Source organism: Leptosomus discolor, chromosome 2, assembly GCF_034619465.1.
Source record: "Leptosomus discolor isolate bLepDis1 chromosome 2, bLepDis1.hap2, whole genome shotgun sequence".
NCBI classification, from domain to species: Eukaryota; Metazoa; Chordata; class Aves; order Leptosomiformes; family Leptosomidae; genus Leptosomus; species Leptosomus discolor.
Window position 1 is genome coordinate 57,840,980 of NC_141392.1, and position 27,305 is coordinate 57,868,284.

Below are 27,305 nucleotides of genomic sequence, written 5' to 3' on the forward strand. Positions count from 1 at the left end.
CTGGTGGAAGCAACCCTCCAGCTCTGTCCCCAAGTGGGTGAGGGTTGTTTATGTTGTAGGACTACTTTGTAAGAGATGGACTTCATGGGTTCATATCACATAGAAAGCGGTGTGTTAGCAGGGTCTCTGGGAAATCACCTGTGATTATCTCCTCTTTTAACTAAATTAGTAGTCATACACTGGTTTTGTGCATGTCATTTGAGGGATTTTAGTAACCACAGGGTGACAGGAACTAAGTTTTAAGAGAAAAGAATTTTATACACTAGAGAGAGGTTTCTAAGATATTAACAAAGTGAAACTTGAAGAGATCCATTACTTTTTCTCCCTGCACTCTTTGCAGAATTATAGGGGCTTTAATAGCATACCTGCTATTTTGTTTACTAGAAATAATGTGCTGGCACATCTTAGCATAAAGGACTGAGACTGGCTGCAATAAGGCCTATATCAAATTCTAATGCTCTATTAATGCCTTCTTGAATAACTCTTAGTAAAGAGCTTATTGTTTCTACAGCTTCCCTTTTAGGCATGCAGAACAGCTGAAAAGAGTCAGCAGCTGTTTCTGATACTCTAAATAGGCAAATGGGTTTGGGGGGGGGGGGGGGGTGTGTTAAGATGCACAGAAAGTACATGAATACACAAGAACTGCTATAACAAGAGCCAAGACCCTCCTGAAGACTTATGGTGTGTGATACAGAGGGGAGACTGAGGTCAGCAGGAACAGAAGTGACTGTGGGTAATGACAGATTTTTCTGAAATGTAGCAAAAACCTCTGCAAGGGGACGTCCACCCAGGCACGTTGGTGGGGTGCTGAACCCCCGCTCAAGGCAGCTGCTGGAGCACCTGTGACAAAACACTCATGGAAAGATGAGGAGGTGTTTGACACTAGAGTCAGAGTGCCTGTTTCTGAAGGGGAAATGGGCCACCAGCTTCAAAACCTGAAGAAATCTTGGCCATGTTATGTTTATTGCAGGGTGATTAGATAACCTGCTGAAGAGGTTATTGAGTGGATAATTTTGTATCTTTCTGTCATTTCTTTAAATTCAGATTGGTGGGCTGACTCATTTTGAACTGTTTTATAATTCTCAACTCAGCCAAGACAACAAATACTACATTTTTTGAGGCTTTTAAAAAAAAAAAAATTCTTTTCATTTATAGAATTTTGACCATCCTCATGTTCCATCAAACTCCTCCTTTGTGAAAACAGGGACAACATGTTTGGACACTTCCTGCCTGTGTACAATTACCATGCAGTTCTTCCTACACAGCCTAATACTCAATATAGCCCTTTATTCTAATTATCTCAGGCTGTTTTGATACAAAATTGGGTTCAAAGAGGACACAGGCATTTTGGAGGAATTTGGGAGTATGGGAATTCACAAGTTTCCTGACAAGAAATAAAGAGGAACCATGAACAGAAAACAAAGAAATTGATGAGACCTGCTGAATCTCTGGAAATTGGTGGTACCTGTGTTTACCAGCCCCAAAGCTGCTTTTAATGGCAGAGTATAAATGGAGCCAGAGTATAAACAGAGCCAGATCAGACTAATCAATAATGGAATTACATGTTCAAAGCCTGGACAAAAACCACAACCTTATTCTGGGAAGCAGCAGAAGGGATGCAGAGAGGAGCATTTCAGTGCTTGGACAAAACAAGCTGCATCACCTAAGTGTTCATACTTCTACTAGAAATACCAGTTTCTTCTTCATAATGACAGCCCCTTCACAACCTGAGCAATTGTAAAAAAGGCATTGGGTACCAATACTTTAAAAACAGAGGTTCAAAAGTCCATATTCCTCAGGTCAGAGTCCATCCCTGATTTGCTGACATAATACTACCCACAGCACTCCTCCTTCTAAACCAGCTCCCAGCACATGTGTTCTCATCAGCAGCTTTCCCAAGCACTCTGACAGGTGACTTGCTTTGTCCTCTGCTCAGATTTGCAATTTGAGTGCAGGTATCCTCCCACTAAAAAGTTCTATTAGGTCAGTGAGCAAATCAAGATGATAAATAAATTGCTAGGGATCTTTCAAAATTACTCATTCTACAGTGAACTCTTGGGCTTGGCCCTGAAGGAATTGTAGGCTTCAGCATATCACTACCACCCCACCCAACACTGCTGCTGTTGAAATGCGCGGGAATGGAGGAGACACTATCATAGAATCATAGAATGGTTTGGGTTGGAAGGGACCTCAAAGATCACCTAGTTCCAACCCCCCTGCCATGGGCAGGGACACCTCCCACCAGACCAGGTTTCTCAAAGGCCCATCTGACCTGGCCTTGAACACTGCCAGGGAGGGGGCAGCCACAGCTTCTCTGGGCAGCCTGTTCTAGTGTCTCACCACCCTCAGGGTGAGGAACTTCTTCCTTGTATCCAGTCTAAACCTGCCCTCTCTCAGGTTCCAACCATGACCCCTTGTCCTATTGCGGCAGGCCCTTGTAAAAAGTCCCTCCCCAGCCTTCTTGTAGGCCCCCTTCAGGTACTGGAAGGCTGCTATTAGGTCTCCCTGGAGCCTTTTCTTTTCCAGGTTGAACAACCCCAACTCTCTCAGCCTGTCCTTGTAGGGGAGGTGTTCCAACCCTCTGACCATCTTGGTAGCCCTCCTCTGGACTCACTCCAACAGCTCCATGTCTTTCTTTTGTTGGGGACTCCAGAGCTGGATGCAGTATTCCAGGTGGGGTCTCATAAGGGCAGAATCACCTCCCTTGACCTGCTGGCCACACTGCTTTTGATGCAGCCCAGGATACAGTTGGCTTTCTGGGCTGCAAGCGCACACTGTTGGCTCATGTTCGTCTTATCATCCACCAGCACCCCCAAGTCCTTCTCCTCAGGACTACTCTCGATCCACTCATTGCCCAGCCTGTATCTGTGCTTGGGATTGCCTTGACCCAGGTGCAGGACCTTGCACTTGGCCTTATTGAACTTCATGAATTTGGCTTGGGCCCACCTCTCCAGCCTGTGAAGTTCCCTCTGGATGGCATCCCTTCCCTCCAGCGTGTCAACCTCACCACAACTTGGTGTCATTGTCAAACTTGCTGAGGGTACACTTAATACCACTGTCCATGTCGCCGACAAAAATGTGAAATAGCACCGGTCCCAGTACCGCTCCCTGAGGAACACCACTTGTCACTGGTCTCCACTCAAACATTGAGCCATTGATCTCAACTCTTTGAGTGCGACCTTCCAGGCAATTTCTTGGAACTAGAACGAGTCTAGTGCACAAGATGTTCCCAAGCTAGCAAGCACCTGGACTGTAGCACAACTCCTGTAATATACCTTGCCAGCTCAAAACCCAGTCGCACAGCTGTTTCTCTTCCCTCTTGGCAGGCTTAGCAAGCCAGAAAACTGCCAGAAAGCATTACACACCTCTCATGAAATCAGAGTGTCTCTCAGTGGCACCATTTCTTACCATTGTTTCTTTTTCTGAGACTACTCTGTGCTGTATCAGTGTGGTGTCTGTGAGCTCAGTCAGTTGATGGACCCAAGTTGATAATTTAAAACAAAGAAAAGAGTTGACAAAAAATTTGACCAAGAAAAACTGTGAAGAACATGATGAAGTTACATGCTGAAACCACTGTTAGGAGCATACCTTCCTCATTCTTCCCGTTGGGTGCCTGAGGGTCTACAGCCATTCCCAGCTTACTTAGCCACCTGTGTTTGAAACAGGAAATGTAGAGTTAGGGATACTTGCATGCTGTTTGGACAGAGTTTTGCTCTTTTCAGGTGTGTTCAATGTAACCACATCTATTTTCATTAAACTGAAGACTAAATGTCAATGTTTCTTTCCATTTCTTAGATCATCTTCTAGAAAGGCACCAGTTACCTGGATACTAATATTCCCTGTGGTGAGCAGGACTAGTTGCCTGGGACATCTTCTTTCCCTGATCCTGAAAAAAGCACTACTGATGACCAAGGTGTTGCATTTGTGGAAGCTAAATGAAAATTATGTGTGCTATAACACAGTGCCAGTGGTTTGGTCTTGCTGTTGAGGTGTCATCTTTCACCTGAGATGAAGCAAAAGGCATAGGAGCCATAGAAGATTATGTCAGCCACCCTGTCCAAAGCTTTTGCAGCAGTCTAATAATCAAGCCATTTAAACCCAGACTTTCTGACCCGTATGTACTGCTTTCTTCAAGTCTCTGTATTCTTTTGGTTTTAGTAAGTCTCACTTCCGGTTTTACTTTAAGCTATTAACAGGTGTGGGGTTTTTTCATTTTTATTCTTAGGTGGCTGCATTTTTCTAGTGCTAGAAATAATCCCTAGATATACTTTTTATGTGTTGTTTGCCTGTAGGTCATTCAGATCTATCCAGGTTTTAAGAAAATAACAACTAAAAACTCAAGCCTTTCAGATTAAAAGTCAAGGTCTAACTAGGGAATGTATGAAGGGCAGGAATTAAGTTTCATAACTCTGAAAAAACATCATGTCTGATCTTGATTCCACTGAAACGATGGGAAATTTACTAGCGAGATCAGTGTGAAAGTAACTGGATTTTCAGACTGCAGTATGAAAAATAGAGCCACATAATAATTCAAGAAAACAAAGTCTCATTTCTGTAAGAGTGGATTATTGACTTTCTTCTAACAGCTAATCATAACACGATGATTTTTTAAATAAAAAAATCTTAGCAAAAGAATAGGTTTGCAAAAAAATCCAGGACTTCATTAATGACAAGGTCAGACAGATCATTCGTAACTGTGTGCAACTGGCCAGGTGAATGTACACAGCTTGCCAGCACACATTTACTTTTCATGTGTGCATGACAACAGCAAATACATGCTAAATTAATGAACCAAATGGCTGTATTAATAAATCCATTGTTGATTTAATAGATATTTATGCATGAAGAGTTACAAAAGGTCATGAACTATCAAGCATTTATGGACACCCATAACTTGACACACACGAATGCCCCAGTGAGTTCAGTGGAACCACTCACATGCATATGCATTTGCGGGACTGGAGCCAAGAGAACAGATGTCTTTTAGTCTGTTTTGACATATGCGTGAGTATGCGTGTACTTTATGTATTAAATACATGTATTTTATACTTTGCCAAGGAAAACATCATCAGTTACAACAGTGAGGAATTAGTATTAGTGCAGTATAATGGAAGCTGCTCTAACACTAGGCTGGCTAGCTTTAAGCCAAAATGAAATTTACTTGAGAAGCGGAGTTTGAAGAAAATCATTCTAGGGGCATAAGAGCTGGGACATCTGCATAGATTTCAGTCACTCACTCACACAAGACTAAACATTTCAAGACACTGAGAATTTCCAGCTGGGCTCCAAACTGGCTGTTAGCACATACTAACGTCCTCCATTAGCTCTAATTTTCCTTTTCCTTCTCCCTCCATCCTTCCTTCTCTTTCCTCTCAATCAGAGTTACTCTTTCTATAGAAATATTCCTGTTCAACGGTCCCTCATTCTCAGTCATCCTCAGTCCATCTGCCTCAAGATCTTCTCACTCCTTTTAGGAGCTCCACTGGGAAATGCAGCAATACAGAAATAGACGGTTATCTCCCCACCAGTATGCTCTGTGCTGCTCCAAGTTTGCAAAGGGCCACACATTCTTTCCATCTGTGTTTACTTGTACACATCTATAGAGTAAACATTTATGAATATATCTCTATGTACGTGCACTGCTGTAGTATCGTACATTTCTGTATCTATAGCCCTTTTGGAAGTTCACATAGGTTCTCTCAACCTCTATCCTTTTCTGTTGTGGTAAATATGTATGAGGTCTCCTGTTCTAGAAGGAAAGAACAGTTAATGTCCTATGAAGAATCTCACAAGGATCACCAGCAGAGCCATAATTAAAACCCTGGGCTGACTATCATAGCAGCTCTCTTCCCATGTAAATTGTACTGCTTTATACCCAGTATTTGTCCATTCAATGCAATAGCATTGTGAACAGACTGCAATCTGAAGTAAAAAAGACAAATAAGATACAAGATGTGTCTAAATCAGCCAAAACTGGATCAATAGCAAGTAATATCTATTTCTAATAGCTCAGTGGTTTCTAAACTGGCAGTGTTCATATCCATTTTAACTTCTGGGATTAAAAACTGCACGAATGAGTGGTTCTTACGGAAGCTTGTGCACAGAAAATTTCTGATCTGTCATAAGGATCATTTAACTGCAACATAGTTTGGTGCTGAAGTAAATGCTTACTTACAGTAAAGAAACAGCCCCTTCTATCCCTTTGACCCTCTTGTTAACTGACACGCTACTCTGAAAGCAGACAAGTTCTAGTCCTAGATCGTTTCTAGGACAAAACTATATTAAGCTTTTCAGTCTCTTTCGTTTCTTCCCTCACTTCTCCCAAGGTGATGAACTTGCTATCAAATCTTTGCGTCTCTTTAACGGAAAGGGATTTATACCAGCAAATGTCAGGAAGATTAGTATCAAAATCAGGTTAATAATGCAATTCTGATTTCAACTGTCATTAGTGAACTAATAGCAGTGTTTTTGTTCTACACAATGACCAGAAAACAAAACAACCTCAGTAATCCCCTGAATAACTTTGTCAATAACTGTTTGACGGTGAGAGAATTAACTTCCAAAGGGTGTTCTCAGACGTGAGACAGGATGCAACATGGCCAGTCACTCCTACTTACGTGTTCATTTCCAGAACATTTTCTGCTGCAAAATAAAATGTCTTGATCTGTGGGTGGCTGATCTTAATAGCACTTTAAGAAAAGAAAAATGGAAGAGTTATGCAGAAAACTAGTTTACATATGAAAAAAAAATAGCTGAATGAATTATTTAAAAATATTTATTTACTCCACTATATTAATCCAGATCATCTTATCCATCCATATAGCTCTTTCCTTAAAACTCTGCTCTATTTTTAGCTCATTTCCTAGGCCACACATTATTCAGCAGATATAAACTACAGGAACTAAAAAGGAAGGAATGAAGAATAAAGAGAAGACCTTCATCATGCAATTACATAAATCAGTTGTGTGCCCATATCTTGAATACTGCATTGAGCTTTGCTTCCCTCAGCTGAGAAAAGCATAGTTAACTTGGAAATGGTTCAGAGAAAGGGCCGGGGTGACCCAAGGTATAGAACAGCTTCCATGGGTGATCAATAGGCTAAGATTCCACAGCATGGAAAACTGATAATGGAGGAAGGGAGATACGATACAATAAAATCACAAGCAGCACGCAGCAGGTGAACAGGGACTGACTCTTCACTGTGTTTTCCAAGACAAGTTTTAGGACTGCACCAGGTGGCAGGTTTGAAACAAACAAAATGTCAGGGGGCTAACTCCAATAATTAACCTATTGATCTCAGCCCCAGACTATGCTTTAGTTGAATATCCACAAGTAAGACTTTTCAGATTCTTTTTTTTTTTTCATGAAACATAGTCTCCAATCCTGAAACTGTGTGGCTTCCCTCTTTTGTTCCTCATTAGATGACTGACTCTGTCCTGTGGAAGCACACACTGTTTGATTGGGCCCCAGTGAATTCTCTCAGTTCTCACAACCTACCCCATCCCAAATAAGTGATGAGGACGTGTTTTCCTCCCAGACACTGAGAGCCAACAGCTGCAGAAGTAAAGGTTTTTCTCAGGGTCCTACACTATGTGACTCAACCTTTCCTCTGAGAAAACAAAATGGAGCTCCCCATATTCAAAATAGCTTTTCCCTTTCTTTGGAGGAGTCAAGCCCACAGTTAGTCTCAAGAACACCTACAGCTAATGTCAGCATGAGACCCAAACAGAAGAATGAAGGCTTTGTCTTGGGGGACAGAATAAAAAACATGCTGAGCCTTATAATTTTGAACAGCAGGAACAGCCCTCCAAATCTTTGAAGTATAATCAGAAGTCAGTGCTGTATATGGAGTTTGGAGAGAATATTTTGAAATATTTTTGAAGCGCACCCTGCTAAAAAAAGTTTATTCATTGCACAATCAGAGGCTGCAAGTACAGCCCAAGCTCAGCTGCACCACAGCAGTCTGAAAGGATAAGTCCCAACTCAGAAGGAAGCAGCATTACTTACACCTCCCCCCCACCAAGAGAAGGTATCTAAGACTACAACTTACTCATAATCAGTGAACAAAGAAAAAAAAAAAAAAAAACACAAAAAAAAAACATTTGGTATACTGATCTATTTTTTATTTGTAGTTTTAGCAGAACACATCTGGCAGTGAATTTTCAAAAATATTTTTGCAATATGGTTTTCTTTCAGTAGCTTAATTAATATCTCATTATTTATACAACACAGAAGAGCTCCCTGCAGCTTCATTGTCAGGTACTACTCAGATTCAATTCCTTACAACGTTGTAAAAATTGTGCAAAACTAGGGCAAGAGATAAACTTACTGCTTTTTTTTGCATTCAGTTGCTCGGTCCACACTGAAGTCTGGAAGTCTGATAAATCCTTCTGCTTTTTCAGCCTGCAATAAAAAAAATATTTAAAAATCACCACATCAACCAGTTGGTAAGCTATCAGACTCCAATGCTCAAAGATGTTTAACATGCAAGTACTTGTTTTTGACAGCTTTTTATGGTGTGAAAATATATGCTCATCACCATGGGGACAGATTAACACTGATGTTTTGGCTGATATTTGGAAGCAAGAAATATTCCTGTACCAGCTACTATTTGTGCAGGTCCTAGATGCTGGAAAGCCACTGCTTCTGTCTGTGCAAGTGGCAGAGTGTGAGCATACGATTTGTTGTACACTTCCAAATGTCAAAACACCTGAAAGAAGAAGGATCCTCAACTCCTACAGCAGTACTGAGTTAGATTCCCCCTCCTTCTCATCTTAAATCATTTCTATCAGTGCTCCCTTATCTAAGATTCAGTATTAAGTCATAAGTATAGTCCAGAGTCTGAATCTGTCAAGGGCAAAATTTAGGTTTGGATCAAACCAGGACTAAAAATCACAGGAAGGTGGAGGAACCCAGTCCCTTTGCAGCCATCAGCGATCACACAACTTCTTTCAAGAAAGACACCGGACATGCTTTGTCCATGGACTGTGGAAAATGAAACTACTGAACCTCAACTCTAAAAACAGAAGCCTCTCAAAAGAGACAGATTACGTAAGAGTGGAAGAATAGGTGTTATATCGTCTGTTCAGTTCTGAATGTTACATACAATCGCAAAGGAGCATTTCTTCCATTATACAGCATGCATGCGTGTTACACAGGCCATAGAATCACAGAATGGTTTGGGTTGCAGGGGACCTTAAAGACCACCTAGTTCCAACCCCCTGCCATGGGCAGGGACACCTCCCACTAGACCAGGTTGCTCAAAGCCCCATCCAACCTGGCCTTGAACACTGCCAGGGAGGGGGCAGCCACAGCTTCTCTGGGCAACCTGTGCCAGTGTCTCACCACCCTCACAATGAAGAACTTCTTCCTGTTATCTAATCTAAATCTCCCCTCTTTCAATTTGAAACCGTTACTCCTCATGCTATCCCTAAAGTCCCTGACCAAGAGTCCCTCCCCACCTTTCCTGTAGGCCCCCTTTAAATACTGGAAGGCCGCTACAAGGTCTCCCCAGAGCCTTCTCTTCTCCAGGCTGAGCAACAACAACTCTCTAAGCCTGTGCTCATAGAGGAGGTGCTCCAGACCTCTGATCATCTTCATGGCGCTCCGCTGGACTCGCTTGAGCAGGTCAATGTCTTTCTTATGCTGGGGGCCCCAGAGCTGAACGCAGCACTGCGGGTGGGGTCTCATGAGAGTGAAGTAGAGGGGAAGAATCACCCCCCTGGACCTGCTGGCCTCACTTCTCTTGATGCAGCCCAGGATGTGATTGTCTTTCCGGGGTGCGAGTGCACATTTCTGCCTCACATTCAGTTTTTCATCCACCAGCACCCCCAAGTCCCTCTCCTCAGGGCTGCTCTTGATCCACTCATTGCCCAGCCTGTTTTTGTGGTTGGGATTGCCCTGAACCAGGTACAGGACCTTGCATTTGGCCTTGTTGAACTTCATGATGTTTGGATGGGCCCACAATGCATAACATTCTGCATAAAAGCAACTTGTAATGGTATAATGATATATGCATAGTTGAAAAATACATGTCTATAGCGACAGGAATTGAAAACTGACCCAAAATGATCCAGGGGACAGATGGAGGACTGTCCCCTGGGTACTTGTAACATGGACTGTTTCATACGGTCACCATGCACTCCTGTGAGCAAGGCAGAGGCAATATTGGCCGCTCCCATGTCAGGAGGTGAAATGCTGAAAGGGGGTTGTGCCACGCAACTGAGCTCTGTTATTAAACACTGTGAATCAGCCCTGAATAGCTTTGGCCACCCAGCTGTCACTCCCCCCAGAAATTTGCAGGCAAGGTTCAGGATGTAGCAAAAGCCAGGCAGACGTTTAAAGTATCCTGTTTAGATGCAATCACCCTTTTCTGTACAGAAGAGGGTTTACTGAGCATTGGCATCTCTATTCCGGGTCAGCTGGACTCTGCGTCAGAGAGTGGCTCCAGCAAAACTGAAGTTACCAGTTAGCCTCAAATCCCTGTTCTTGCTGCTTGCAGCTGAAACATCTTCCTTTACTACATCTATCTACATTCACCCAATCAGCTGCAGTAAGACTAGGACTCCTCCTAAGAGGAGCAATAATGTAGATAAAAGTCTGTAGGACATAATGTCAGGAAAAACTGTACTTTCTAAAATACAAAGAGTGTTCATTTCTGAATCACTTTTTTGCTGCTCCCAGCCGTTATCCCTGAGCACATTAAAATTCTGAAAATGTACACTGAGTTAAAGCAAGTAAAATATACACAACAATTACAAAGACAGAGGATAAATGAAGATGACTGACAGCATCTCAAGTCACATTATGCATGAATATGAAAAGACTATAAAAAGATGTTCATCGAGACAAGTCTTTCTTTAAGCTTTTATGCTTAGATGTATGAAACCCTGAGAACTGAAATATGGATATAGAATGGATATTTCAGTGGGTGGCTTCCCTGCACCTCTGCATATCTGGTTTTTGGTACACGATAAATCACAGCATAACCATCATTCCTGCAGTTTACATGTATTAAATATTCATGAGAGATGCGTATTTTGCACCTTCACCAGTAAATGGTTTTGGCTGCTCCAGGAAAAAAAAAAACAAAAAAAAAACCAACACAGCAGCAGAAGGTGGTTTTTGTTATTTTCTTTCAGTACAGAAGAAACAATTATGTTTATCAGCATCTGGGCTGAAAAAACTTTTATTTTGCAGTGTGTAAGAAAAAGTGCTTATTTGCTATTGTGGGTTTTTAACTTTCTCTGATTAGATTTGTGTCCGTCAAACTTGTTTAGAGCCTGGCTTGGGGAGCTTTTTTTTCCATTCCACAGGTAGGAATCTAGTGAGACTAAACTCATTGAGATAAAACAATTAACTGAAGAAAAAAAAAGTTATAAGATTTTTTTAAAAGTCTTTTTTTTGAAATGTAGATTTTGATCAGTTAGACCTTAATCTAATATTTCCATCCCAGATCCATAGTACAAGTATATAGGGATGAGCAAATGGGTATGAGTGAGTAACGGAGGAGCTTTATCCATGGCCTGCATTGTACTAAAGATAGAGAATGTACGATCCCACATTTCTGTACTAGAAAGAGTGGTCACTTACTAGACTAGGTGCTAGTGAGAACACCAAAATCCCTGCTTGGTTCTCAAGACCCATCTAAGAATACCAAAAACCAGCCTCAAAAAAACAGTTTATGAGGTATCAAAGCCATTACTACACGCATTGCTAGATGAGACGCATATACAATGCCAGTTGTTCCTCTGAAGTACGACTCAACAAATCAATTTTTTAAAAAAAGAGAGATCCAGAAGACCCCGTGTGAAGGAATATAGCCTCTCACCAACACACCAATAAATGCACAGCTTGATCTAGTAAGCCATCAGGTGGACAAGTGGGTGACTAGGGTCTGGGGCAGGCTGGCCTTCCATGTTACGAATGCAATCACAGCTCAGTCAGCTTTACCTGTTGGTGCAGTAGCCATTGTTCTAGACTGTATCCTATAAATTGCTTAGGGTGCTGCACGAGCACTCAAGTGGAGATTAATTCCATGCAATACCATTAGGTAAGTCACTGTCTCTACTGTCAATGCATACAGATGTTTGAGTGTTTGGATTTTGTATTGATCTAGTGAATTATCAGGACCCTGTAAGTCAGCGTGGGGACATTCACCTGGGGTGTTCCCGCCCATGCAGAGGTGGAACTTGAACTTGAACCACTGACGTATGCAATGAATACCTAAATTAGAGGAATACTCTCTAAATTGCTAATGAAAACCTAATAAAATTAATATCTAAATGAATGATCTAAATTAGATTAACTGAATAAATTAATAATAGTTTTTATATTATTATATAATTATATATAATATAATTATGTATTATGTAATCATATAATAATTTTAATAATAATAAATTAAAGATAATATCTAAGTTAGAGGAATACTCTCTAAATTGCTAATGAAAATAGGTCTGTAGGCTTTGATTTCAGTAATTTACATTTACTAGTTTTACAACAGAGAGATCTCTAGACTTCTTATTCAGTGTTTGGCATGTTCCAGTCGGTAAAAGTTTATGTCCAATGCATTCGGGTCTTATATTAATTCTGTCAGTGGTTTCAGATTTGTTCGTTGTAAGAAATATATCGTTCATTTTATGTACAAATGAAAGGAAGGAGGATAATTGTGTGAAATTTACTTTTTTTAATACATTATTCGTACACATCTCAGATATGCCATCTATATGACAGAAAACAGGGGGTTGATGGGTAATTAGTTCCATAATTATCAGAAAAAAAGAAAGGAAAAAAAGGAAATCAAATCATAACAGTAAAATCTTATGAGCATTATTACAGTCAGCAAATAGAATTCCAAATACATACTTGGAACAGAACATGTGGAAGTAATCTTTTTAGTCATTCTTGGAATAAAAATGACATTTTAACACATTAAAAGTGTACAGAAGTCCTAAATGTTATCTTTAATGTGATTTTAAGCCTGCTATTATTTAACTCACAAATTTCACTCAAATTTTGTTCATATTTTATTGTAATGCTGTAAAATAGCCCTAAAAGACTCAGATTAAAAGAACTTTGACTTGTTTCCTATTTAATGAGGTTGTTTAAAAGAATAAGCTGTTATCTCTTCTGGTTTTTGTGCAGGTTAGCCTACCATATAAATCTGCACATTTTGCTATGCCAAATTGTAGGAAAATAATTTCAATAATATACAACAGTCTCTGAAAATGCTTGAGGCAAAAAGAAAGTAAACCACTTTTTCACAGAAAAAGCTTTTCACTTAAAAGAAAATTCAAACATGTTTATGAAATGTAATGCGTGAATCCAGTTAAAGAGGCTAATATCCTTTTTAGCTTGCCTGAATACATTGTCTAAATGTTGTGGCTTTAGGAGATTTAGAAAATAATTTCATAGTCCTTTTTCAATAATCAAAGTGAATGTAATGGCACAGAAAGATTTTTTAAAATAGTGCTTTAAAGTGAAAATATCTAGTTATTGCAGAATAGCTCCAATCTTCAATTCAGGGTACTCCTCATGCCTTCATCACAGTGTTCCAGCACTGCCCCCAGAAGACCCCATGGATGTTGGAGGAACAGTTCACTCCTCAAGCCTTTTTATGGTCTTTTTTCTCTCTGCCGGTACAGCAGTGAGGCAACCTATAGAACTGTGAATAATTTGTGTAAGATATTGGACCAGCAGTCTCTTAAGCCTTCAGCGCAATCAGTCGACATCAATGGCTTTTTATCATTCACGTAAGCAGCTACTATAACTCAAAGGTGAAAGGTTTCTGTATGAAAAGACTGTAATTATACAGCTCCTGGCAAAGCTGTTGGAGTGAGGACAAATTTAAATGCAGTGAACAGGGAAAAAAACTCCAAAGATAAATAGTGACAGTAGATCACAGACTGCAACCCTTTGATTTTATATTTATATTTCTTTTCAGCTGAATCCCCATGACAACCATCGTTAACACATCCTGCAAAACTGTATTTCAACTCTACTTAGAAAACCAGCCGAGTTGTCCTAAAGGTCCACAAGACAGAGGTGTTTAGTCCTCTGTCCCTTTCCAGCCACCACTGTCCAACACAGTCTCAACAAGTGCAAGGGGCCAGGAGCCTGGGATTACGTGTGACAACCTTCCCCTGCCACCTGTCTTCCTATGCAGGAGTACTGGTTCCCTCCAGGGTTTCAGCATGAGAACTAAAACTGCTAAAGGGGCAGGCAGTATCACATACATTCCTCTTTAAACAATTCTCTTCAAGGCAGCTCCCTGCAGAGAGCAATACTCAAAAGAGAGAACCAAACACTAACAAAGGGTGGTTGTCCAAGGAGTCTGGTGTTCCTGAATGCACCCAGAAAGTCTGACTGCTCAGATCCATTTCCTGACATTTTCTATGTTTCTATTGCAAAACCAACCTTTCTGTGTCTCTTCTTAGTCCAAACAGCTACCAACTGGGGGCATGTCCATCCTGCAAACGAAAGTTTACCTGCCTGATGTGATATCCATGTTTTATAGAAAGAGTAAGCGTACATGGGAAGAGGTTTCAGGGTAGCCTACCCAAGCCTGCCAAGACCACTGGGGCCCTAACTTCACCACTCCCAGTACCTCAGCTAACTGGTCAAAAGCTAATTTGGCTTTGCTTATGTGATCTGGTTTGCTTTCAGTGAAGGAGAAGCTTGACTCTCGGGGTGTCTGATCTGCTGTTGCTGACCCTTCTCAACATTTTTTCTTTTTCTCTTTTGTGATGTGGTTTTCACAACAAATTTTATGTTAAATTGAAGGAACTACTGTCCACGACTATCACCACAAGTACCCTATAGCACTGCCTCCAATCTGCCTTATGTGAAAGACCCAGAACCAGAGTGGCTCGAAGGCAAATTAAATCAGAGTAACAGAAACATGCACAGCTTCCGAGGTGCCTGAAGGCAGACTTCACCAAGAACAGGATGTCAGTTGAGGTTACCCACCCAAATCTGGGACAACACACATTCTTGTACAAATTCTACCCACTCCTTATTTTCTCCATTTCTATTAGCAAAAAAAGGTTAGGTCCAGCACCCTGTTGCTATGCTACAGTTGCCAATGGCTGGTTGACTGCGGTTTCCACACAGTCGCGAACAAAACAGGCTCATTTCTCACAAGAACGAAACTGGTCAGGCAAAGCTACAGGCAGCCAGCGTGCCCCAGTTCCTTCGACCTCAGCCCTGCTCCTATGCCACCACCTTTTACTTCAGCCTCTATAAGAGGGCCTGTCATGGGAGCAGGAGTCCTCCTCTTTCAACACAACTCTGAACTTAAGATTGTCATATTGGATGTCCCATGGAGACTGAGGATTAACTCCACTGAAGCCAGTGGAAGTGCAGGCAGTATTAAAGCCAGGCCAGGCACTACAAATAAATACCAAGCAAGCAAGTGAATATGTCACTGCTATTTCTGCTTCATAAATCTAGAGATGAAAATGCCTGTGAAAATACAGTGGGTGTAATTCATCTCAAATACGACTGAGCATGGCTCTGGTCCCATCAATTTAGGTAAGGAGATCTTAGCAAAGGACACCTCTTCTCCTTCCCACACCCCGTAGTTACTGCCGTTCTGCAAACATTGCCTGAATCTACAGTTATGCAGAGGCGGCACTTTAAGTTGTCCACAGAAATCTTGGGGTTTTATCATAAAATAGTGTGCAAGAGTCAGCAGAAGTTGAAAGCAAAGAGGTGCTACCAGCTAGAGTGTTTACAAGAAGAACTGTGGCAGGTGAGAAGTCAGGGCTGACATAAGCCAACAGTATTTTGAAGCCATACGAGCTCTTTAGAGCATATGAAATAAATTGGAATGAGGCTGCCACTCGTTCTTCAGCCTTGTTCATTCTGGGGCAGTCAGTGACAGCAGGAAAGCAGGCATGGACTAAAAGGATGAGGTCACACAAATGACAAATGCTGTCTAGGAGCACTGGGATGAGCATGACCATGGCTTCTCTGGATCCCAAGAGCAGAATTTAGCCAGGTCACAACTACTAAAGGAAGTGCAGGACTTTGCACCTCTTTCCCACCACTCTTCTCCTCCCAGAAAGCAAGCTTTGCCTGGCCTTGCCTCATTTTATTTCCTCCCAGCTTGATTACCCCTCCAAATAATTCCTGTCTGACACTTCTCATATTTAAAATGCCTATCAGCCAGCCAGCTTACCTTTCTTAACACTGCTTGGCCAGAAGTAAACTGCAATCAGTGACTTAGAATGGCCAATGCTATTAAGGGCTTACAGGGTACTGATGCTGCTGATGAGTGTATCTGCCAGGCCACGTCTTTCAAGCAGAGATATTGTAAGCATTGGGAAAACAAAGCCTTTTATTTATCTTCCTTTTTTTTTTTCTACTTTTTCTATTTCTTTTCTTTCTCTTTTCTCTTTCTCTCATACATTTGTATTTGACTTGGTCTTGAAAGAAAGCTAAATCAGACTACCACAACACCACAAAAAAAAAAAAACCCACAACGGCCCAAGACCAGCAAAGTTTTCACTTTTCCTCCAAAAAAAGAATAGCTTATACCATCTTTAAATGACAGTCAAAGTTTTTATTCTGTTTAAAAAAAAAAAAAACCAACACTGCACCCACAACTGAAAGGAGCGTGTGAAACACTCTTTACATGAGTAAAATTTTGTTTAGAGTTTTGGGACTTTTTTTGATGGGACTTTTTTTAAACTATTTTATTTGCACCTTGAAACAGTTAGCAAGATTTTTAATGGGGATACCACAACAGAAATGAACAAGTGGAAACAATCCAGATTGCATTTCATTTCTTAAAATGTTCTAAGAATTAATAAAGGTTTCTTTAATCTTTCACCCTTTCCTGGGCCTGGGACATGCTGATTACCAGAGTAGCTTGGTTGCACTTAGGAAACCTGATGCCCGTCCACAGTACCACAGGGAACCTGCTGAGTTTCAACCTATGTTGTTGCTACCATCCCCTAATCCTCTGCACACCCCAGTTCTGGGCTCTGTCAGTCAATAAACTGAACATGATAGGAGCTTTCTTAGAGGCAGCAGTGCAAAATAGCCAAGTGAAGGTAATAACAATGCCTGAATCTTCCTTGGACAGGCATGTCCTAGGACACCCTGTCTGCCCAATCAAGCCAAGCTGTAGTTAACATTTCATTGAAAGGGTTACTCTGGGTTTCTCACTGTGTCCTCACACACACACATACATTTTCAGTTTTTTATTCCTAGTTCTTGTGTTGATTACAGGAATTCAGGGCCAGTTGATCTTTGTCTCAGATTATTTCCCCCTTGCATTGTAAGTGGAGTAGGCTACCTGGGCTGGATCGGCTGGAAGCAAAACACTATCTATACCGATTATCCTGAGGAAAGCTCATCCTCTGAATAGAAAGCTGGACCTTGAATTCAAGACACTGTGTTCTCCTGCAGATTTGACTGTTAGCATCAACTCATCAGAACAGGAAGTTAAAAATCAGCAGAACGTGAGAACCTTTAATTACAGTGCTCTGGCTGAGACATCAACGAGACCAGGAGTAAAAACATCCCCAACAGACAGTCCTCATACCTGCAACCCTATCAGTGCAAAGGGAAACTGGGAAAAAAAGAAAGAAAAGAAAAAAGAAAGGAAAAAAAAAAAGCACACAAAAGCAAACAAACAGATTAATTTCAATGTGGAAGGGGATAGAGAGGGAAGCAGGAGAGAGACTTCTGAAAAATAAACTAATTAGAAGTTAAGAAGCATTCCTGTTCTGGGTCTTGATAGCAAGTGTCTGCAAACTGCCCAACCTGGGGAAAACCTTTCCCAAATTCAAATGCCACCAGCATCTGCGAAGAGCAGCTCTTTAAAAGGTAGAACAGACAGCAAGTTAACATTTAACACTTACTGAACTAGAAAACATATAGTTTTCTGCATGTTTCACATTCACATAGGCACTTTCCAGATTACAAGAAATGTCAAGGCTGAGAATTAAACCTAGTCATTTGTATGTCTCCAGGGTGCACTTAAATGATGACCCCAGCTCCCCTTCTCTCGGCCCCAGCAGATGCTCTTTGTCCGGCACCCAGAGCCGGATGGACGCTGTACTCACCAGCTGACTGCTGTACCAATATAGCGATGACTCCTTCAGCACGCACCAGAACTTTTTCCATTTGTTACCAATGAAAGCTCCTTTTTCCTTCTTTTTGTAGAGCCATCCTTGGCAATCAGCTTGCCCCAGCTCTTTACACGATATCCTCCGTCGGCTCATTGTAAAGAACCCTGTGCCATTAAAAATACAGTGTTCTGCTTGTTTAAAAGTGTATTACCAGGAAAGATGTTGCTCCCAATTAAAGATGTCAACCTTACTTAGCAGTTTCAGTGAGTCATCCAAGCATATCTTAAAATATACGTAGAAGTCGTTCAGTTTTATAATGGCTGTGACAGTAACACACATTCGTTTGAAAGGCATTCTGATGTGCAGAAACAAAATAGTAAGCTATAGATAATGCAGACAGTAATTAATGTTAAGATAACCATATACGAATTTTTGTAAATTAAAAATACATCCTTTGATCCTTTTAAGAGAAGCATGCATATAATTTCCTTTACACAGCTGCACTGAAAAGAATACATCTATTTAAGTCAGCTAGAGAAAACTATTATGCCAAGTACATGAAAACCTCTAGTGTACGTGTATGTGCAGACAGCTCATTCTACCCCACTGATTTCCAGCTTTGATTTAATTAACATACCACAAGGATTTAGTCCAAAGGAACAGCCCGTTGTCATTTTTCTCAGAATCGGTGCAAGAATCAGCAGAGTTAAAAAGCAGCCTTCCACTAGCTGAGGAGCAGTATAAAATCCTCACCCTCCCAGGAATAAGACATACTAAGAAAATAACAAAAGAGAAACCCAGAAGAGAAAAGAAAAAACAATCTCTCATTACCTTGACTTTTCTTTTTTGCCTTCTGACGCAAGGGAACCTGTAAGAAACGCAGGAAGGAAAGAAAAGAGGAAATTTCAGATTGTGTTGCAACATTTGTGTAGAAAAGGGAGGGGGTAGAGGAGGACGTGGTGGTGATGCTGGTGGTATATGCAGGATGGAAACGCATAACCCACTCACTGCTGAAGGGACGTTAGTAGCTGAAGCATAAAATGTGTTAATTAAATTGATGTATATCTAGTTGAGCAAGAGCAAATGTAACTCTATTATACATGTGTCTATCTACTAGTGCTTCCTGTTTCACACCCACAGGCAGCTTCCACTTTGCTACGTGTTTGCCTGAATTGTATTCTATGTTCAGAAGTTAAAAAATAGAAGTTAGGACTCCAACATTTTAATGCTTCCTTACACTCTGCGAGGGGAATTTACAAACATGGGGAGATTAAAAATACAGGCCAGGTGTCTGATTGTCCTTTAGCTCATTCTAAGAAATCCTAAAAAAGAAAAAAAAAAATGGATTTTCCACTCCTCTTTATTTATTTCCTGCTGAGAATGTATTTCCCTCTATATAAGAATTTCATAATATTTCTCAAAAAAAAAAACAACCCACACACACACAAACCTGGCAGATTATCCAAACCATAAAATATAAACATGCCAGAAGTTTGCCCTGCCATATATGAGAGTTTTAGTCACTGCAGAAATAACACAATTGAATTATATTTAATCGTTCGCAGTCTGTGTATTTCATCCCACATAAACACATAGAAAATGAAACTAAAACAGAAGACCACAGACTAAGAGAGTTCATTAGAAACTTAAGGTCTGGCTTTTGGAGTAAATTCTCCCCAGACAGGCTGGTTGGTCGTGCAATTGTGGACAAAGCACTTCTTTTTGCCTCAACCTTTCCATCGCTAGCATGGAAACAAAAGCATTCACCTTTTTCTATTTCTAGGGAGGTTTTGAAGCCTCCAGATGACAAATGCTGGATAAGGTGACACATGATTTAATATGCTCGGCCACAACGTTGCTATGCAATGCCGGTAGCTACCTGATCCGCTGCAGAGCTATGCTATGAACATCGCCAATGCAGCCCCTCTGCCTAGCCAGCCGGCTTTTCAGGAAAACAAACCCCCATTTCATACTATTCTTGAAGGATTTGATGGTTCTTCTCACAGGTGAGTAAAACTACACCATCTGGACACAGCAATAGAAGAGACCACTGCCACCAGTGTTTACAAGAGCTAGAACTTTCTCTAACCAGTGATCTTTACAGCATGTATCAGAGTGCAGAACTGCATATCGCAGTCATGTGCTTATCTGGTGCCTATTTGTGACGACCTGAACAACACACTTGTGGGAGGCTTTACCAGGAATGAATAATCCCAGACTCCTGCTTAATCATCATATATTCTTTTTTCCTTTTTTTCTTTTTCCCTTTTTTTTTTTTTTAATTCTATCACTGCCTTCCTCTCTCTCTGACTATTCTCCATGACAACAGACAAAGAAAAGCAGTGAGAAAACACCTCAGTTCTGTTGAAGGATCTGCTGTTTCCCCATCCTATACGGGCCGCCGTTCATGTCTTCATTCCAAGGAAAGTAGCGCCCTATTTAGGACACGTGGAACTAACATATGGCCTCAGTGAATTAACAGGTCACACAGTCACACTAATTACTTTCCTTTAGAGCTACCCAAAGTGGTATATTAAGAAAACCAAATATGAATCAGCTCTCCTTGCACAAAAACTATGTAGTGGGGCAATGTCACATCTTTGCCATGATACTACAGTGGGGTCATTTCATCTTTAACCAACATAAAGTTGTACAACAAGAAGTGCAATACCAAGACAGGATGTGGCTTTCTGTAAACAACCAAGGAAGCAAGTATTTCCATTGACCTTATTGATGATCTAAAGCAAAATAACATGGTCTATGGCTCATCTGTCAAGAAAGGGTTAACACCCAAATTAAGTAAATTATCTGTTAGGGCCCGCTTTATATACAGACTGAGAAAAAAGCTGATTATCTAGTAAGAGCTCAGGGTAGCAAAAAGAATTTACAGATGTGCATTTATTATTCAGCAGCAATGACGATATCCTGCTGCGAGTTGACAGGGGTGACGAATCCCCACCTTTTCATGTTTTATGGGAGGAGTTGGGAAATTAATGGGGGAAGGAAGGGCATTTTCCCCAGCCAGCACTGCGTTTATTTTGCCTAGATAAAATCAGTGATAAATCTGTAATAAAATCATTGCTGAGTGAGATTTTGTGAATTAAGATACATTTCTGGTTTTCTTTCCCACTATTCCTGAAAGCTGAAGTAAATTTTCAACAAAGTAATCCTAAACCTGGAATTTAGCAACTTTTAAATGTTTTTAGTGCTGTTCAGAAGCTCAGCATCATCTTATAAAAAAATATCTGTTTCGGTCTGCACAAGAGAAACCTCTAATCCCAGACTGCAGCAATGAAATCTAGTGTTACTAACAGAATTGTCTTCCCAAATTTTGTTGATTTATGAACAAACAAAAGCAACATCTTTCTTCTAAGCACCAGTGTTTGGAGTCAGATGGATATTTTATGAAATAAACACAGTTTTCAGTAAAACTGTTTTCATCTTAAACCAATAGAAAACCTATATTAAAATGAATCTACCACAAAATTCATAAAATGCTTCACCAACAAAGTTTGGATTCAGTTATCCACAAGAATACAACACATTAGCAAGTCCCCAGTGGCAAACCTTTCCTCAAGAAGTAAATTAAAGATTCCTCCTCTGAAAAAGGATATTAAGACCAGTGCAGAACAAAGAGAAACCTGTGGAAGGCAGACTTATTACCAGTAAAACCAATGGTACTGACCAGAGGTGTAACAGCAGTTTCAGATGTAAATGTACTATAATTGCCAGATATAGTCAGTGAAACAATCTGAAACTGAACCAGGCATCATGATTTTACTATGCTTCTGACAATGGTGGATGTTTCTCTATAAAGCTTAATTTTCTGATGGCAAATGATGTATTCCATTATCATGGGTTCAACTGAAAAAAAAAAAACCACAAAAAAAAATCAGATCTATTTCTAGCTCTTGTTGTTACCAGGGAAAATCTGAGAGCAAAAATCCTTAGAAAGCACTGAAATAAATGCAAAACATTACAGTTCTTCTTGACTTTAGGAGAGTTGTTGTGTTTGTACAAGGCTGGCGATACAGCGTACGTTTCAATCTTTTTTGTTAGGTTTTGGTTTACTCATCAGTTTACTGAGACCCGAGGGCCGAACAGGATGAGGTAGTGATCCTGCAGGACAATGCAGGCTTCAAGCTTGCTAACTCCTCCACTTGGCAAATACATCCATGAGCCAGTTGCAAAGGGAGCTGTACAACTGAGCATTGTTCACAGCCACTTTTGTGCCAGGCAGGCTCCACCGACAAGCAAAAAATGTATGAGAGAAGTGGCAACTTCGGTGAGAGACTTTTGACAGTTTAGAGGTCCTATTTTCCACAGAATCACAGTATGGTTGAGCTTGGAAGGGATCTCTGGAGGTCATCTAGTCCAAATCTTGCACTCAAGCAAGGATACCTACAGCTGGTTTTCCAGAACCATGTCCAAATGGCTTTTTAATATTTCTGCAGCCTCTCTGGGCAACCTGTGCCAGGGCCTGGTCACTCTCATAGAACTATGTGTTTCCTGATGTTCAGAGGAAACCTCCTGTGTTTCAGCTTGTGCCCATTGCCTCTGGTCCTGTCACTGGGCACCACTGTAAAAAGCCTGGCTCTGTCTTCTTTGCACCCTCCCTTCAGGTATTTACATGCATTAGTAAGATCCCCCTGAGCCTGTTCTCCAAGCTGAGCAGTCCCAGCTCACTCAGCCTTTTCTCATATATTAGATGCTCCAGTCCCTTCATCATCCTTGTGGCACTTCATTGGACTGTCTCCAGTATGTCCATGTCTCTCTTGTACTGAGGAGCCCAGGTGTGGCCTCACCAGCACTGAATAAAGGGGAAGGATAACCTCCCTTGACCTGCTGGCAATACTTTGACTAATGCAGCCAAGGATACCATTTGCCTTCTTTACAGCAAGGGCATGTTGCTGGCTCATGTTCAACTTGATGACCACCAAGACTCCCAGGTCATTTTCTGCAAAGCTGCTTTCCAGCTGGGTGGCCTCCAGCATATGCTGGTTTCCCCTGGCAGTGTCATTTTTCTCACATGGAATAACTGTAGGGGGTAGAAGTCAGAGGGCTGGACAAGCTTTGGCAGGCCCTCCACCACATCCTGGATCCTGGTTCCTGCCAGGCAGAAAACCTCTCCCGATGGCTAGTGGGGCCTACAAATGGCACCCACCTCTGTCCTCTGCAGAAGGAAGTCACCCATTGCAATGACCCACCATTTCTTCTTGGTAGCTTTTTTTTTTTTTTTTTTTTTACAGTTAGATCCTTTGCTAGTAGGCACATCTGTCTGGCTCCTCTTCAATTATGAGGGCGGTCAACCTATTTTGCAGCTGCAAATTCTTAGGTGGGGCAGGACCCTTCCTTTTGGTACTAAAGTCACCAACTTCCATCCTTCCTCTTCCTCAAAAGTTCTGCTTACTTTGATAGTGGGGGTAGACACTGCCTGCTTCTCCATTGAAGTTGAGGATTGAGGGTCTTCAAGCTGTTGTGTCTCAGAGAAGACCCTGTCTGTCTCCCTTTTACCTTCTCTGATGCTGCAGATCCTCCCATATCTCCTCCACTTGGAAGCACAGCTCCTCCAAGACTGTGAACCTCCTGCAAGGCAGAAAGCCATCTCTCCTGGCTTCAGAGAGCGGTCCCAGGCACTTCCTGCAGCCTGGGACTTGGAGGGCTACATCCACCATCTGAAGCTTAGCCTGTGTGGAAGCCTCTGCCCTAGCAGGGACAGTTGCTCCCACATCTATTGGGAAGACTGTCCTGTTACCATCATGCCTAAGCAGCACAATTTCAACTGAGGCCCCCTTACTTCCCTTACTTCACTCCTTCTCCACACCCTGATGCACAAACTGCTGGTCTGTTGGCTGTGCTCTGGGCCTGGCTCTTAGATAGGCCCCTCCTGAGCATCAGTTAAAGGATGCTTGACCCTTCCGAACAGAGGGACCTGTTTCAAAGGCTCCAGGCACCCTGGGTCAAGGGCAACTGATCACATTCATTAGAAGCTGCTAGAGCTTCGTCAGGCCCTCACCCTCGTGGCTCGCCTTACCTTGTGCTTGCCTAATGGCAAGGATTTGCAAATATGTATCATGGAGGCTACATGTTTCAAACTTCCTTTCCAAATGGGTGCCTCATCACTGGGAGCCAAATTCGGGTGGGCAGCATCCCTTCAGGAGCTGCCAGAAGCAGTCGAGGATCACCCCAGGGGATGCTTCTACCTACAGACTGAAGGGCTTGCAGCTGGCAAACTCCCCAGGAGAAAAAAAATGGGGAAAAATAGCTGTATGAGGCTGTTTTGGGGGAAAGAAAAAAAAATATTCTACAAGCAAAAGCAGGGGCGCTGAGCTAATAATGAAGACCAGCCTTCATGTCTCATTAAGTTTGACTCACAATGCGCGAGGCTGAAAAGGCATCAAAGGCAGCTATGATCAATAGTTCACTTTCTACAGAGCTGTATTTTCCTTAAGCTTCTCAAGGTTTAGACAGATGTGTGGCTAAGAAAATCCTTTGCTAAGCTCATGTGTTCTAAGTTACTGCTTTCTCATCCATTGAAAGGTAGGACTTGGAAGTGGCATCAGGCCCATTCAATAGACTGAATTTCACCCTTAGAGCAGAACTGGGCAGCCTCATCACTTAGCCTGGCCCATGAGCAACATTTTGTTTAGTGATTGATGTTGTCTACAGTCTTCTATGATTACAAGGACGTGACCCCAACACAGGATTTCTTCAGCTGATCAGTAACTCTGATATAACTTCAATTATACTCACGACAGCATTGCCATCAGCTTCCATGAATAGTTTCAAAGCTCAGTGAGAAAGCTGTAAAAACAGAAAGTTTCATTTACTTAAGTTCTATATTATATTTTCATATAACATAAATCTTGACAGTAAAAATATGTGGTAATACGCTTTGACCTGCCAGGTTTACCCTTCCCACTCCACCCATCACCTCAAAGAAAGATTATTTCCAAAGATTATGCTATGTTATGTGACACGATTTTACTGATTTAGAAGTCAACCAGTGCTAAGGAACACTAATTCAAAGCTATCCAAGCTTTTCTATGAAATAAACAGAATAAAACTCAGGGATGTGGTCCAGGGGTTGCCTTTTGTTTGATTGAGTTAGAGTTCTTTTTGGGGGCAGGGGTGTTAGGAAATGAATAGAGAATAAATAAATACAAGTGGAGGTGGGGGGTTTTGTTTGTTTTGATTTTTAGTCTGAAAGAAGTCTATAAGATTTTTGTTTATATTTGGCTGAACTATTCCCAGTGATTTCTAGGAATTCTAACTAGCGAATCTGCCCACTCTCCCAAGCAGGATGGGATCTCATAGTGGAGAACCCATTCTATAATGAATTGCATTTTTCTTTTTGGAGGGTAAAACCTGTGCAGTCCAACAGCAGATTCAAGGGTTTGTTTTCCAAAGAAACACAAAGCTAGCACTTATCCATTTAGGTGACAGTTCAGGTGACTTCATTTGGTATACACAACTAATAGTCAACTCCCTACATGATTTTCCTTTGGCTGGATGATGAAAGAAGCAGTGCAGTGTGCAAGAGGAAAGAAAACATACCAACTTTTTAGTGCCAGCAAAGTTCCTATAAACCTCACCCCTTTGTGCATGAAAGAATTATTCAGTGAAATGGGAGAGGATACAAGACTGTTGAAGTGAGCAAGAAAGGTTTTTCAGAAACAGAGCCACATTTCAGAAGAATTTCTAACATGAACTTTTTCCTGTTACTAAACCCAGTAATTTAAGATATGTGCCAATCCTCATACATAATATTTGTTTTAGTTTGAAAATAAAATCTTAAAACAGAAAATAAAAAACCACCTACTGGCTTCCGGCAATTTCAAACCAAAAATAGAAAGGCAAACAAATACATATTTTTACTGGCTCCCAACTGTTTCTGTTCAAAAATAGAAAGAAACAATTTCTATAAGTGGCTTGAATTGAAGTAATATCATAATGAGGAGAGATGTTATGGCAAATAATTTCAAGGATGTTTGGAAATCATAGCTAGTATAAACAAGCAGAGGAAACACCTTTAGTTATATAAGCAAGTTAACTTAGAGCCTCAAATACCGAGCCAGAAAGCAAGGGAATAACAGATTAAATTATAGTAATTATTGTGACATGTGGCCTTTTTCCTGGCATTTCTTCAGTTCGTGTGTGCTTTGGGTTTGGGGAGGGTGGGGTGTAATTACATGAACTGCACAGATTTGAATCAGCCACGGTACCAGGAGCAAGAGGAGAAGCGTTAGTTAACTGGCAAGGAAACGTTTCCGCCTGCATGCTTTGTGCCAAAGGAGTTGAAATGGTTTTCAGCAGAACTTTCTCAGTGACTTGAACTTAAACTTTTGTTTAGTTTCCAGACACTGGATAGGGCAATCTTTGAGCCAGCATCCAATTTTCAAAAGAAGCACTGACTTCTGTCTCATTCTACTTAATTGTTTAATTTATTATTCCCTGTGTAAAGAAAGGTATAAAAAAATAAAACCAAAAATCACATGTTCACTGCAGAAATAACTCTCATAGACATAGCCTGTGTTTATTTCTCCTAAGTAAACCCAACTTGAGTGAGACTAGTTACACTGTGAAATAGCATTAGGATTTTTATGTCCGCTCAAGTGTACTCAACTGTTGCAAAAACAGTATTTCAGAAAGGCATAACCTGTTTATCTTTGTGCTACAGTAAAATAAGTGTTTCCTTTCAATTTTCTGCAGGTGCATTGTGGGAAAACCATCTATCCTTTCTAAACAGACAGATGAATTAGGAGACGGGCCTGAATAAATATGGCCACTCAAGTAGAGCTGGTCTATACCCACCTTATTGATAGGCCATCTGCAGGGGCTGTCTCTGGGAACTATAGCCCCCCCACCCCTCAATATTCCCTTCCCGGATGCTGCAGTCAGTGTCCCTGGCTGAGGTGTGCCTGTCACGTGCCCTCTGTGTGACGGTAGGTGCATGCCCAGGGCTAGCAGTTTTGATGGCAGGAGAGCTTTCTAGCCCACAAAAGCTACACCTGAGCTCAGGAGCTTGGCAAACCAGAAAGAGGTTAGTAGGAGACAACACTTGAGTTCATACCCTCAGGAGGGTATCCCGATTCCTAACTGGAACAGCTGCAGCAGGAAAAAACTTGGCCCGGAACACTTCATTTCATACCACTTGGCGCTATATTACGAACTGGAGACATTCATGTGTATATCTTTGTCCTGACTTCAGTGGACATTGAA

At 41.3% G+C, this 27,305-nt stretch overlaps 1 protein-coding gene across 3 annotated transcripts in view; it reads right to left on the reverse strand.

Moving 5' to 3' along the window:
• IPCEF1 (interaction protein for cytohesin exchange factors 1) overlaps positions 1-24,860 on the reverse strand; it is a 45,351-nt gene extending 20,491 nt beyond the window's left edge. For all 3 annotated transcript variants that reach the window (XM_086461119.1, XM_086461118.1, XM_086461117.1), the window contains exons 1-6: positions 24,837-24,860; positions 18,915-18,951; positions 18,078-18,247; positions 8,330-8,403; positions 6,618-6,689; positions 3,589-3,650 (exon numbers count right to left, since the gene is read on the reverse strand). In XM_086461119.1, coding sequence (XP_086317245.1) covers positions 3,589-3,650; positions 6,618-6,689; positions 8,330-8,403; positions 18,078-18,247; positions 18,915-18,951; positions 24,837-24,860 — 439 coding nt within the window. The remainder of the gene's footprint in view (positions 1-3,588; positions 3,651-6,617; positions 6,690-8,329; positions 8,404-18,077; positions 18,248-18,914; positions 18,952-24,836) is intronic.
• Positions 24,861-27,305: the final 2,445 nt, after the last annotated feature.